The sequence below is a fragment of the Loxodonta africana genome, chromosome 5 (genome assembly GCF_030014295.1).
Source record: "Loxodonta africana isolate mLoxAfr1 chromosome 5, mLoxAfr1.hap2, whole genome shotgun sequence".
NCBI classification, from domain to species: domain Eukaryota; kingdom Metazoa; phylum Chordata; class Mammalia; order Proboscidea; family Elephantidae; genus Loxodonta; species Loxodonta africana.
Genome location: NC_087346.1, coordinates 62574278 through 62589181, shown reverse-complemented (window position 1 = coordinate 62589181; position 14904 = coordinate 62574278). Strand labels below are relative to the sequence as shown.

Below are 14904 nucleotides of genomic sequence, written 5' to 3'. Positions count from 1 at the left end.
TATATTTGAATATTTTGTCTGAATATTTCATGTGGTTGATTGACTTAATATATCTAGTTATAGTCTAATAATTACTTATAGTTAATAAGAGCCCATACTTATTTTATTTCCATCATGTTATCCGGTTCAAGAATGGGAATGAGGTTAAGGATTGAATTACAAGGCAGCTAGGTTTACATTTTTCTCAATAATATAGATGGATACATCCTACTAATTATGTAAGTCATGGAGTATAGTCAGCAAAATATAAAAAATTTCAAGTCAAAGAAATAATATTTTTAATAAATGTGAATAGACATTACCTGAATTTTGTGCTCTCAAAACAACACAAATTTATGAACTTACAGTTCTGTAGCTCAGAAATCTGGCGCAGGTTTCACTGGGCTAAAATCAAGATGTCAGTCGGTTGCATTCCTTTCTCAAAGCTCTAAGGGGGAATCTGTTTCCTGCTAATTCAAGTTGTTGACAGAATTCAGTTTCTTGTAGTTGTAGGACTGAGGTCTTTGTTTTCTTGCTGGCTATAAACTGAGGGTCCATTCCAGCTTCTAGAGTCTACCACATCTTTGACTTGCGGCCCTCTTCCTCAATCTTCAAAGCCAGCAACAGCTTGTTGAGTCCTCCTCACATCACTTCTCTGGCCCACTCTTCCTTTCTTCTACTTTTAAGGAATCATGTAATTAGGTTGGGCCCAACCAGGTAATCTAGGATAATCTCATCTCAAAATCCTTAACCTTAATCACATTTGCAAAGTCCCTTTTGCCATGTAAGGTTACATAGTCACAGGTTCTGGGGAATAGGGTATGGACATCTTTTCTGGGGGGTCGGGAGGGTGATTCTACCTATCACATATACATAGTGAGTAATTCCTATGGTAGGGTTAAATACAGGGTATAATGGGACCACAGAGGAGTGGAAACTAATCCAACTGAGAGGACCAGTGAAGGCTTGTAGGAAGAAAAGCCTCAACTGATCAGTGGTGGGACACGAGAATTTGACCAGTTAAAGGGGTTTCAGCTTAGGTAAATAGTTTGCTTACTAGGAATGTCACAACTCATTGGGTTTTTTGTATGTTTCCAAATTTCAGGATTACTAATACCTTTCATTTCTTTAATCATTAAAAAGATTCATTGTACAACCCCCATTTCCATTGCTCACAAGTTATCTTTTCTCTATTGTGGTTCATAGATAAAGAGATAAACCAGTGGAGGTTTTCCATATCTTCTATCAGTACATACACTTTCATACCTTAACAGCGACAGTGATTTTTTTTTTTTTTACTCATGTGCATAATTGGAGCTATTTAACCACTGAGAAAAAAGACCTTGTTCTACACATGTGGCATGCCCTATAGCCAACATTTACCAATGGCAAGCATGAGGGAGGAACATTTTTCTCCTGAAGTGATAACGTGAGAGAGAAGTCAAATACCCACCCACTGCCGTCTAGTCGATTCCGACTCATAGCAACCCTATAGGTGGGAGTAGAACTGCCCCATAGAGATTCTAAGGAGCACCTGGCAGATTCAAACTGCCGACCTCTTGGTTAGCAGCCATAGTACTTAACCACTACGCCACTAGGGTTTCCGAGAAGTCAAATAGCAACAATATATAATAGACTATAACCACCTTCATGAAATTTGTTTAGTAAAATTTTGTTATCGTGACCTGAGAGAATTAAGCCTGTTACCTACTTTTTGTGACTCTACTAACAAAAATTCTGTCACTGACACACACACACACAAAAACACACACATACACTCATAAACGACAATAAAATTCCCTCCTCCATTGGAAGGATTGATTGTGTGCTAAACACAATCACTAATTACAGGAACCTCAGGGCTTGCATGCAGTTAATGAATATTTTTAGAGGCAACAAAAACTAAAGCCATCCCCAAGGTGCTGTACTTGCCTAGAAAAGCCACAGCCTCCTCCCTTGCTGAATCTGTATTCAGTGTGAAAACGCTTGTTGTTGTTTTAATCTGTGAGTAGCCACAGAAGCTCTTCAGAATCAATTGCCTCAATTTCTTAATAAGAATCTGAATATTACGAGAAAGCATACATTGACAACCACAGAAGATATGTGATATCAAACATAAATGTATCTAAGCCACCAAATGCAGCAACATCTTTTTAAGAAAGAAGCAGCGCACGAGTCTCATAGATCAGAATCAAATAAAATTTAAATAACATGTCCATTCAAATATTAACATGAAGTGTTTTGGTAACAAACTGTAGAAATGTTATTTGACACATTCCTTAACCAGAAACAAGTTTTTTTTTAAATTAATAATCTGTTTGAATTACTTTCAGACATTGCTGTGATTTTGTGCTTTTTTCCCACTTGATTTACCATTTTAAAAGTTTTAAAGCCTAACAGCAGCTGAAAAATCTTATATTTTTTATTTTTATTTCTGACTTGTTTTATTCGTACTTACTTTGATTCTGTATTTACCTTGACTCTGTACTGAACTATCTTATCTACAGTGTTTTACTTACTATCATTCTTTTTTCTGACTTTTAGGTCATACAGTGTGTATTTGATGAAGTTAAATACCTATTATCAATGTCCACAGGTAGTTAATTCAACTATGCTTAACCATGAAAAAAATCTTAAAAACAAAGTTATGAGGTTGCAAATTCCAAAAAGGCTTGATTCCAAACTTTAAACATTTTATTTTATTTCATCAAGTTGTTGATGTCATGAGAATTAATGACAATTTTAACAAATATTAAATAAGTGGAGAGTAATAAAAATAATTTTACTATTAACACTTTATATTCAATGAAATGAATATATTGTATTTTTAAGATCAAAAATCTAGTTTGCCAAATTTTATTTCCTGTGAATGTACTTAATAAATATTTGTTGAATAAAATGGTGAATGGTTAAATGCTAAGCAAAATTCGGAAAATAAAAATACTTAAAAACCTTTGGGGTGTGATTATCCATGTTACTAGATACCAAAACTAGGACTGTTTTGGTATAATTTCTCCTAATGGGAGCTATTTAATCTTTTCTAATTAATTTAGTTTTTTCTTAGAACTTTGCAGCTGTGTGTTATTAATTGCTATTCATATGTTTCTACGGTTTTTTTTCCATTACGTGCAAATTGATCTTCACTTATGTAAACTTTTTAAACTTTTAGTTTCCATTTCCACTAAGTTCAGAAGTAATAAAATAAAGTTTTATTTCTTTTTTTCATCATTTAGCAACTTTGATCTTCAGGATCTAAGGTTTCCAGGAAAGTATTTGTCCATGTGAATAACTATACTCATTCACAGCATTATATATCGAATTAAATTAATATAAAGATATTTCAAGCAATACATCATACTATTTTGTATAATTGCTCTTTCATAGTATAGTACAATATTTTTATGACTTCCTCACTCATGTTGAATACTTTTAAAAACTTGCTTACAAAATAGAAGCTATCCTATAACAATCTTCCTTGAATAGGCTGCATAATACCCATAGCTCTTTTGGCAATACCCTATTGTGCCAATCTTTCTCTGTAGAATGTTTTGTATTATGTTGTCTGTATTTTACACTATAATCATTGACTATTTTGATTTGAATGGGCATACCTTCCATTTATGTGTGCTTCATAGTTAGATCCTGTAAATATGACTTGAGCACAAGCATTATCTTTTCCTGTTTTTGCATGCAACATTTTTTTTATATTTTCAAGTATTCATTTTCTGTTTTTCATAGTTGTAAAAAGAACAATATCCTTTTAATTTTTTCAATTTTATTTATTTTGTAATTGTTGTTCAGAGTATACACAGTAAAACATACACCAGTTGGACAGTTTCTACAAGTACAATTCAGTGACACTGATGACATTCTTCAAGTTGTGCAACCGTCCTCACCCTCCTTTTCTGAGTTGTTATGACCAACATAAACTCACCGCTCCCAAAGTTTTCTATCTAATCTTTTGAGTTGCTGTTGTCAATCTGATCCCATGTAGATAGTCCTTAAAAGAGCAAAATGCTCAAGACAGACATTCTTTACTACTTAAGCTAATTTATTGTTTTTTTGTTTGTTTGTTTTTGTTTTTTCACTTTTAAAGTTTACCGTAATCCTGGCTATGATTAGTACACGCTTTCTAATACTGGAGATGTTAGTATGTGCTTCATTAGTGGCAACTTTTCTCTTCTTGTTAAGAATTAATGTCATATTTGATCATCAAAATATATCTTGAATTTTCTGTTTTCATTTGAGGTTCACTTAGTTTTGTGATCCTCAAACCTCTCATTCCTATTATTTTATTGTTTCTATAAACCATTCTTGAATTTTGTGACTATCACTTCATATTGTTCCTACTTTGGGAATTTTATTAAATTTCTTCTCTGTACTCAGTTTATCAGCTTTTATGAGTTGGAAACACCATCTCTGTTGCCTAATCATTAGAAACCTAATAACACAGTCATGAGCTAACATCAGGTATTATTTACTAAGGCAGAAAGCCCCAAGCCATTTATTTTCATATAAAGACTAAGACTAGACTTAGAATTATTGTGCGTACGTATATACTACTGAAGTCAGTAGTGGTTTCTTCATTTTGTCCAGAGAGACTTAGTTTTACAGTTGAAGTATGTTCTACAATGCAAGTGATTTCTCCTATCAAATTTATCAATTAAGAAGGTGGTAACATTCTATCAGCTATATTGTTCTTTTTTTTTTTTTTTTTTTTAATTTCATGGGTAAATGTAGTTGAGAAGCATTTTCATTATCACATGTTCTTAGGCATTTAGCCTCAAGATTTTTATTTCTTTAAAGTTATCTGAAGTCTTACATAATTAAAATAATGTATCATTTACTTGCTTATTGTTTCTTTCCCTAGGTCTAAAATCCAAAAGCATTAACAGCCTGGTAAAGGACATAATAAGAGAACAATTTAAAATTTTTCAAAATGACATGCAAGAGACCGTAGCCCAACTCTTCAAGACTGTATCAAGTCTATCAGAGGACCTTGAAAACACCAGGCAAATAATTCGACAAGTTAATGAATCCGTGGTTTCAATAGCAGTCCAGCAAAAGTCTGTTTCAATACAAGAAAATGCACCCACTTTGACTGATATCCTGGATCTAAAGAATCACATTGTGAATGTAAGGCAAGAAATGACTTTTACATGCGAGAGGCCCATTAAAGAACTAGAAGCAAAGCAGACTCATTTGGAAGGTGCTCTGGAACAAGAACACTCCAGGAACATTCTGTATTATGAATCCCTCAACAAGACTCTTTCTCAAATGAAGGAAGCACATGAACGGCTTTTATCGGCTGAACAAATATCAGACCAGAAGAATATTCCAACTGCCAAATCAGTTAGCAGTAATGTCACTGAGAACATGTCTACTCTGCATGAAAGCATGAAGAAGCAGGGTTTGATGCTGCTGCAAATGTTTGATGATTTACGCATTCAAGACAGCAAGATAAACAATCTCACCATCACTTTGGAGAGGGAGAAAGCTTCTGTCAGAGGCGAATGTGAAGACATGTTTTCCAAGTGCAAAAATGATTTTAAGTTTCAAATTAAGGACACAGAAGAGAATTTACAGGTTTTAAACCAAACATTGGCTGAGTTTCTCTTTCCAATGGACATCAAGATGGATCAAATGAGTGAGCAACTAAAAGATTTGACTTATGATATGGCGATTCTTCAACCCTTGCTTGAGCAAGGAGCATCATTAAAACAGATAGTGACTTATGAACACCCAAAGGAAGCAGCAGCAACAAGGAAAAAATTGGAAAATCTGGTTAGCGCCATCAACAGTATAAGTTTTCTTATCAAAGAACTTACAAAAAGACACAACTCACTTAGAAATGAAGTACAGAGTCGTGGTGATACTTTAGAGAGACGTATAAATGACTATGCCTTAGAAATGGAAGATGGCCTAAATAAGACAATGACTATTATAAATAATGCCATTGATTTTATTCAAGATAACTACGTACTAAAAGAGACTTTAAGTAGTATAAAGGGTAATCCTGAGGTTCATCATGAATGTATACAAAAGATGAAGACTATTTTGGCTTTTATTCGTCAATTTCAACGTTTGAATGATTCTATTGAGATTTTGGTCAATGATAATCAGAGATATAACTTTGTTTTGCAAGTTGCCAAGGCCCTTGCAGATATTCCTAAAGATGATAAACTAAGCCAGGCCAGTTTTCAAAAGATTTTTCAAATATTAAATGAAACCACTTCCAAAATGATACAATATCAGCAAAATATGAGTCACCTGGAAGAAAAAATACTCTCAGTCATGAAGAATTCCAGAAATTATGAAACTCGGCTGCAAGGCATTGAGTCTAAAGTGATCCAGACCCTCATACCTTATTATGTTTCACTCAAAAAAGGCAGTATAGTTACAAATGAGAAAGATCAGGCTCTTCAACTGCAGGTATTAACCTCCAGATTTAAGGCACTGGAAGCAAAATCCATCCATTTTTCAATTAGCTTCTCTTTGTTTAACAAAACTCTTCATGAAACTTTAAAGTTGTGTCATAATGCTTCCACGAGTATAACAGAAGTGAATGCTTCCATACCTAAGAGGATAAAGGCTTCCCTGCCAGATACTCAGCTTCTTCAGAAAGGCCTGACAGAATTTGTGGAATCAATAATTGAAATAAAAACTCAAGCTGCCCTATCTAATTTAACTTGGTATATAGATCGATCATTATCTGGCAGTCTTGCAAATGTTCTCAAGCCTCAGAAGCAAGTAAAATCATTGCTGAAGAAACCTAATACAGTTAAGAAACCAACAGTGAATCTTACCACTATCCTGACCAGTCGGGCTCAAAGGAACACAGACAACATCGTATTTCTAGGTAAGCTATTACCAAAAGAACAACTTTCAATCTCTCTTTTTGTTTAAATGATATTTTGTAGACCTGTGGAGTTTAGCAAGACCATAAAGTGTAAAAAGTGCTTATATTGGTAGGTAGTCAAATAATGGAAGCATCACTGTTGAGTAATTTGAATTTGATTTCTATTCTGTGCAAATTAACAATACAAAACAAGTACTTATGGTATAAATATTTGTCTACACAATTTAAGTTTTTCTGACTGAATTTGCAAAAAAACACTCAAATTTTCTCCCGTAGAACATTTCTTTGCAAATTAAAGAAAGAGCTATTAGACAGTAGGTTCTTGAGGAATAGGACTAGGCTGTGTCTTATTCATTTTAGCATTACCTGGCACAATGTCTGGTATTCAGCAGGAATTCAATAAATGTCTGCTGGATGATTGTCTGACTAACTGAATGCATAAGTGAGTAGGATTTTGATTTGTATAGATCACAGATCACAGAAGACCGTAAATGCCAAAGCTAAGGAATTTAGATGAGATTTTTTTAAAGAGTGGTATGCCTTTGAAGTCTCTGGGTGGTGCAAATGACTACTTATGAAGAGATTGGCCATTCAAACCAACCTAGAGATGCCTCAGAAGAAAGGCCTGGCAATCTTGAAAACCCTATAGAGCACATTTCTGTGGGGTCTTTTTATGAGTCAGAATTGAATTGACGGCAACTTTTTTTTTTTTTTAATGTTTTTGAAAACTTGGAGCAGATCACTGACTGTGTTAAGAACTGTGACTCAGAAGCATGAATCTAGCAGCAGTATAAAGCGTGCTTGAAGAGAATAAATTAGGGGTATCATTTAGGACACCACTGTGTGAATATTGCTAAGATCAGTAAGAGCCAGAACTAGGTAGAGAGGTAGTTGAATAAGAAGAGACAGGTGTGGAAATGTTGTGAAGGTAAAAATCAAGAGAAACAGGGGGATACTGGAAAGAGTAGTGGTCCTGCAGGGAAAGAGATCTTTAACTCTTGTCCTGGTTGTATCAGTAAGTTTCTTTGTAGCCTTAGGGGAAAGGTCCACCTCTCTGGGTCTTGATTTCTTCCTTTTAAATGGTGGAATTGGAATAGGTAATTTACGGAGGTCCTTGTAGTTCTTAAATATTATAATTAGTAAAAATATTTTGTAGATTGCATCTACTGTAAAAAAAAAAAAAAAAGCTGTTTGCAGCCTAAATGCATGGCACTTAGGGAAGGGGGAGACCCAGGAAAATTCTGAAGTTTTGAATTTGGGAAATGAGAGGCCAGCAGGACCACTAACAGACGTGGTAAACACCAGAGGAGGAAGAAGTGTTTTATTAGTATGTTTGGCAGATAAGTAATATTGGACAATATTTTCAGGGAGAATAGCTACTGATTCTTATACAAATAAATGGCAGTGCTCTTCCCATATGATTCTTCTGTTAAATTGCCCATTGGGATGAATTTTGTATTTTATTGCTTTTTTAATTACAAAAGTGTGATTATCATCCTAACATAATATGACTCCTTGTGTTTAATCTCTGAATGTTTTGATAATACTAAAAATCACAGGATAATAAAAAGTTGAAATGTCTCTCAGCTATTTAAATCAATTTATTTATCTATGACTCCACTGAAATTAATTACCTATAACCCTCACCTAGGAGGCCTAATATTACTCCTATTGTAACTTACCAAAAAAAAATATTAAACCTGTTGTTGTTGAGTCAATTCTGACCCTTTGCAATCCTATAGGACAGAGCAGAACTGCCCCATAGGATTTCCAAGGAGTGGCTGGTGGATTCCAACTGCTGACCTTTTGGTTAGCAGCCATAGCTTTTAACAACTGCGCCACCAGGTCTCCAAATATTTCAACATATATATTTCCCAGAGAAAGTATTTTAATACAAGATGTTCGTATAATAAGAATTTTAGGAAAAAATAAGTTGTTCTTTCCCTACAATTTCAATCCTTGGTCTGTGTGGACACTATCACACGGGTTTCAGTTAAGCTCTACAGTGTGTGTGGTCATACATAAGAAAAATTATATTTGTTTGTTTTTCTCTTAAACCAAAATATACCTGAAGTAAGCAGGTGTATTTTATATGGAGTAAGCCATGGTATTTTCAATCGTCTCATATGAACGCGAAAGCTGAATGATAACTAAGGATGACCAGAGAAGAATTGACACCTTTGAATTATGGTACTGGTGAAGAATATTGAATATACCATGGACTGGTAGAAGAGCAAACAAATCTGTCTTGAAAGAAGTACAGCCAGAATATTCCTTAGAAGAAAAGATGGTGAGACTGTCTCATGTACTTTGCACATGTTATAGCAGAGACCAGTACCTGGAGAAGGACATCATGCTTGGTAAAGTAGAGGATCAGCAAAAAAGAGGAAGACCCTCAACGCAATGGATTGACACAGTGGCTGCAACAATGGGCTCAAACATAACAACGATTGTGAGGATGGCACAGGATTGGGCAGTTTTGTTCTGATGTGTGCGGGGTCACTATGAGTAAGAACCAACGGGAGGGCACCTAACACACACACACACAAAAAGTTAAATTGAAATAGCTTCAAAATTAATTGAAGTAAAAAAATTTATGAAACATAAGAGCTTATAGACTTTCATAATATAAAGAATGCATACTATGAACTTTTAAAAACCATATTTAGATACTTATAAACTTATTGACTCATATGTTGGTCTTAATTGGCTAATAATAGGAATTAACTCTTATTAATCTCTTTTTTCCAATGATGCATTGATAAAATTGCTTCTCCGTTTCTTTGCTTACTGTAAGTAGAACTTTTTATATGCCTAGCTGCTAAAATTAATGATTAATTAAAAGTTCTTTATTTTATGTCAATAAAGATAGCAATAAGGATGTCAGGGCAATAAATACAGACTGATACAATTTCATGGGAAGGAATTTATTCATCTTATGCAGGACTACCTACATAATTTTCGGGGCCTTTCTAAAGGACTCCACAGGTTGCATGCTCTTTAACCTGGCCCTGTTTCATGGGCTATAAAACCGAGGTCATTCATTGGACAGCTGAGCTGGTGAGGGCTATGCACAGTGATAAAACCCCTGGATTCAGGCTAAGTTCTCCTGGAAGAATAAACAATCATGGCATAAAACTTGGTACCCTGTTTTATTTCAGGGGTTGGACACACTGGCTAAATTTGGCTGTGTTTCCTTTGACCTTTGATACCCACCCACTGCTGTCGACTTTGATAGTGCATTATAAATACCAGAAGGCCATATTGCTCTCCCACATAACTGAAGCAAGGAGATAATTTACCATCATTTTATGAATTTAATAATCATAGCAATCAGATTGTTAAAAAAAACTGTTGTCTTGAAGTGAATTCCAACTAATGGCGACCCCATGCACATGGTGGAATCCATTAACAAATTCAGCTTTTAACAGAAAAATTCTAGGTTGAAGTTCACCCAGAGGTGCCTTGGGAGAAAGGCCTGATGATCTACTTTGGAAAAATCAGCCACCGAAAATCCTGTGCAGCACAGTTCTACTCTGACACACATGGGGTCACCATTCAAACTATACCAGTTGTCACTGAGTTATTTTCAACTCCTGGCAACCCCATTATCATTTGAAGAATAAATGCAGTTTATACAAAGAAAAAAATACATAAACATAGTTTTTAAAATTTAATCTTAATTTTAATAACTGGTGATAATTTACTTTGAAGTCTGATAATAATACTATAACAATATGCACCTCTACAGTCCCTTAGAAGATGGAAGGAATACACAGAGTCACTATACCAAAAAGAATTTGTCGATGTTCTACCATTTCAGGAGGTAGCATATGATCAGGAACCGATGGTATTGAAGGAAGCTGTCCAAGCTGCATGGAAGGCATTGGCAAAAAAAAAGGCTCTAGGGATTGACAGAATACCAACTGAGATGTTTCAGCAGACAGATGCAGCGCTGGAAGTGTTCATTCATCTACACCAAAAAATTTGGAAGACAGCTGCCTGGCCAAATGACTGGGAGAGATCCATATTTACACCTATTCCAAAGAAAGGTGTTCCAACTGAATGTGGGAATTACTGAACATGTCCTTAATATCACACACTAGTAAAATTTTGCTGAAGATCATTCAAAAGTGGCTGCAGCAGTACATCGACAGCTAACTGCCAGAAATTCAAGCCTGATTCAGGAGAGGATGGGAACCAGGGATATCATTCACGATGCCAGATGGATCCTGGCTGAAAGCGGGAATGCCGGAAAGATGCCTACCTGTGTTTTATTGACTGTGCAAAGATATCCACCGTGTATATCATAACAAATTATAGATAACATTTCAAAGAATGAGAATTCCAGATAATTTAATTGTACACATATCGACCGTGTACGTGGAGAACAGTCTTTCAAACAGAACAAGGGGATACTAAATGGTTTAAAGTCAGGAAAGCTGTGTGTCAGGGTTGCATCCTTTCCCCATACTTATTCAATCTGTATGCTGAACAAATAATCCTAGAAGTTGGACTATATGAAGAAGTACGGGGCATCAGGATCAGAGGAAGTCTTATTAACAACCTGCGTTATGCAAATGACACAACCTTGCTTGCTGAAAGTGAAGAGGACTTGAAGCACTTACTGATGAAGAGCAAAGACCACAGCCTTCAGTATGGATTACAACTCAACATAAAGAAAACAAAAATCCTCACAACTGGACCAATAAGTAACATCAGGATAAACAGAGAAAAGACTGAAGTAGTCAAAGATTTCATTTTACGTGGATCCACAATCAACACCCATGGAAGCAGCAGTCAAGAAATCAAAGGACTCATTGCATTGGGCAAATATGCTGCAAAAGACTTTCTTCAAGTTTTGAAAAGCAAAGACATCACCTTGAAGACTAAGGTGCACCTGACCCAAGCCATGGTGTTTTCCATAGCCTCATATGAATACAAAAGCTGTACAATAAATAAGTACTACGGAAGAAAAATTGACACCTTTGAATTGTGGTGTTGGTAAAGAATGTTTCATATACCATGAACTGCCAAAAGAACAAACAAATCTGTCTTGGAAGAAGTACGACCAGATTGCTCCTTAGAAGAAAGGATGGCGAAACTGCCTCTCTCACATTTTAGACTTGTTGTCAGAAGGGATGAGTCCCTGGAGAAGGACATCATGCTTGGTAAAGTAGAGGATCAGCGAAAAAGAGGAAGACCCTCAATGAGATGGATTGACATAGTGGCTGCAACAATGAGCTCAAGCATAACAACGATTGTGAGGGTGGTGCAGGACGGGGCAGTGTTTCGTTCTATTGTACATAGGGTTGCTATAAGTCAGAACCTACTCAACTGTAATTAGCAACAACAACAACATAATAATGATGATAATAATTATTAACACTAATAACATCCCAGACACTGTATCACTTCATTTATCAGTACCAGTGAGGTATATATTGAAATTTTCATTTTGAGGATGTGTAAACTAACCCTCAGAGAGTTTAACTAAAACTCTTCTTAGTATCCTCCCTAAACTCATACATGTAGGTGATAGTCTAATTCCAGGTCTGCTGGGCTCCAGTCCTTAAGCATTATATTCAAAGAGATTCTAGGGTATGTTAACTTGCTTTTCTCTTCCCTCTGCTTTCTTTCCGTGGATCATACTTTTTGCAGAGTGGCTGCATCTGAATATTCTGTATGGCCAGTATTGATATTCCTACGGAGTTTTCTCTTATAAGGATTTAAGTAGTACTGACTTTTGCACTGAACATGAGGAGGTAGAGACTCTATTGTCAGTTTAACTTTTCTGGAATATGGCTAGTGGGCAATTGTCATGGAAAGCCACCATCAATTATTCACAAGTTCTTCTTTTGGCTGATGAAACAGAAGTGCAAATTCAGAGTACTCATCCCAGTCACTTTCTTCTGAGCCATCCCTACATTCAGTTATGCTAGTTATGAGTCCTAGTAGGCTACTGCTGATAAGCTGTTCCAGTTGAATTGCTACATATTTGATTTGTTTCTAAACAATATTCCAATGGACACCAAGAGTATTTTATTTCATCTTTGAAGATGTGTTTGTACAACAATTGGCAGACTGGTCCCTGTAGAGAGTGTTTGGCTGCTTGCCCTTCCAAGAGTAGCTGCATCCTGCCTTAACATAGCGTCAGCACTGAGGATAGACACCTCCCACGTGCAAGACCATTGACTTTTTTTCTTTTTAATCTTCTTTTATTATGGCAAAAATATGTATAACAAAACGTTTGCAATTCAGCAATTTTTACATGTACAGTTCAGTGACATTAATTATACACTCACCATGTTGTGTGATCATCACCACTACACTTTTCCAAATTATTTCACCACTATGAACATAAACCAAGTGCTCCCTAAACAGTGACTTCTCTACCCCCTCCCTTTCAGTGCTGGTCACCACTAACAAACTTTGGTCTCTATAACTTTGCCTATTTCATATAATTGGGACCATACAGCATTTGCCCTTTTGTGACTGATTTATTTCTCTTGGCATATTTTCAAGGTTTGTCCGTATCATAGCATTAATATGGACTTCATTTCTCTTCATGGCTGAGTACTATTGATTTTTTATCTCAATTCTTTCCCCAATATTTCCGAATATATTTGGTTCTCTTCAATAAACCTCTTTTATTCATAATTATCTCTTCAACAACTCATAAGAAAGCTTACGTTCTATAAAGTTCTGATAGTGTACCTAACGCAATGGTTTTTATTATCATTAAACGAGAAAAACACAAGTCTAGTGTATATTTAACTGTTTCATAGCATTTTAAACGAGTTATAATTTTTGTAAGTCTATTAGAGGCAGTTATAGTAATTAGGCACACTGGGCTTTGAATCAGGAAACCAGGGTTTAAGTACTGCCTGGTAACACACTTATTTGAAATAAGTCATTTATTTTTCTAAACCTTAACTTTCCTCACTTATAAAATAAGGATAACATACCTACCTTACCAGGTTTATTTTAAGGATCAATGGCAATAACATCCATACAGCATATTATTAGGTTAGTTATGACTACATGGTGCAGCTTTCTTAGCTATATTCAATGTTTATATTTTATTTTCTCTTGTATTTTCACTTAATATTGCTATAGGATTATTTCCATGCATCAACATAATTTACAGACTCATGGTATTTCATCGTGCCGTCTCTTTACTTTTATGAGACACTGCAGTTTAAATTCAGCATACGTTTATAATGAAGCTTATACGTATTATATAATGATAATAGAATACAAAATGTAAAGGTTTAACTGCATAAAAATACACGTGCATTGAAAAAAAAATCTCTAAAAGTTTTAACAATGGTTTTCTCCAAGGGATTTTCTATTCTTTGTATGTTTTTCCATGCTATAAAAAATTAACATTTTAAAACATAGCCCAAGAGAAGAAAATGGTTCAATACCAGCTGATTACATTTTGAAGGACATTTGCTTAAAGGTAAAGTTTGTGATCTGTTTCCGGGGTCTGCAAACCACCCACATTTGGTGATTTTCAAGAAGCACTCAGGGGATTCGTGATATTCACCAAAAACCCAAAAGCTGTAGAGTTGAGTGTGACTCATGGAGACTTCGTGTGTTACTGAATAGAACTGTTCCATGTGATTTTCATGGCTGTAATCTTTACAGAAGTAGATCACCAGGTCTTTTTTTCCACGGTGTCACTGGGTGGGCTCGAGCCCCCAGCCTTTAGGTTAGTAACTGAGAGCAAATCATTTGTGCCACCCGGGGACCTGTTGTCCTCACAGGTAATGTTATTAAGGCAAAAGGATACAAGGGAAGATCAGTGAGGGAAAAAGACACAGGCAAAGTCTGGAGAAATCCCTGCACAGTGTTCCTTATGCTCTCTCTTTCCCATGAGGGGGAACACTTGAGTGTGATTTTTCCCAGCAATGAAAAATGCAATAGCATGTGTGCAATACTTCTGCCTAGAGAAGCCAGCTAGACTCAGCGCCCAAGGGTTTTTTTTTTTTGCCAATTCAATTTATTTTTTACATTTCGTATCAGTAAGTGTACAACTTACTGGTATCAATTACAAATAA

At 35.5% G+C, this 14904-nt stretch overlaps 1 protein-coding gene across 1 annotated transcript in view; it reads left to right on the top strand.

The window, feature by feature from the left end:
- MMRN1 (multimerin 1) overlaps nucleotides 1-14904 on the top strand; it is an 81248-nt gene that overhangs the window by 48018 nt on the left and 18326 nt on the right. Inside the window, exon 6 of the mRNA XM_003414080.4 lies at nucleotides 4850-6838. Within this exon, the coding sequence (XP_003414128.2) occupies nucleotides 4850-6838 (1989 nt within the window). The remainder of the gene's footprint in view (nucleotides 1-4849; nucleotides 6839-14904) is intronic.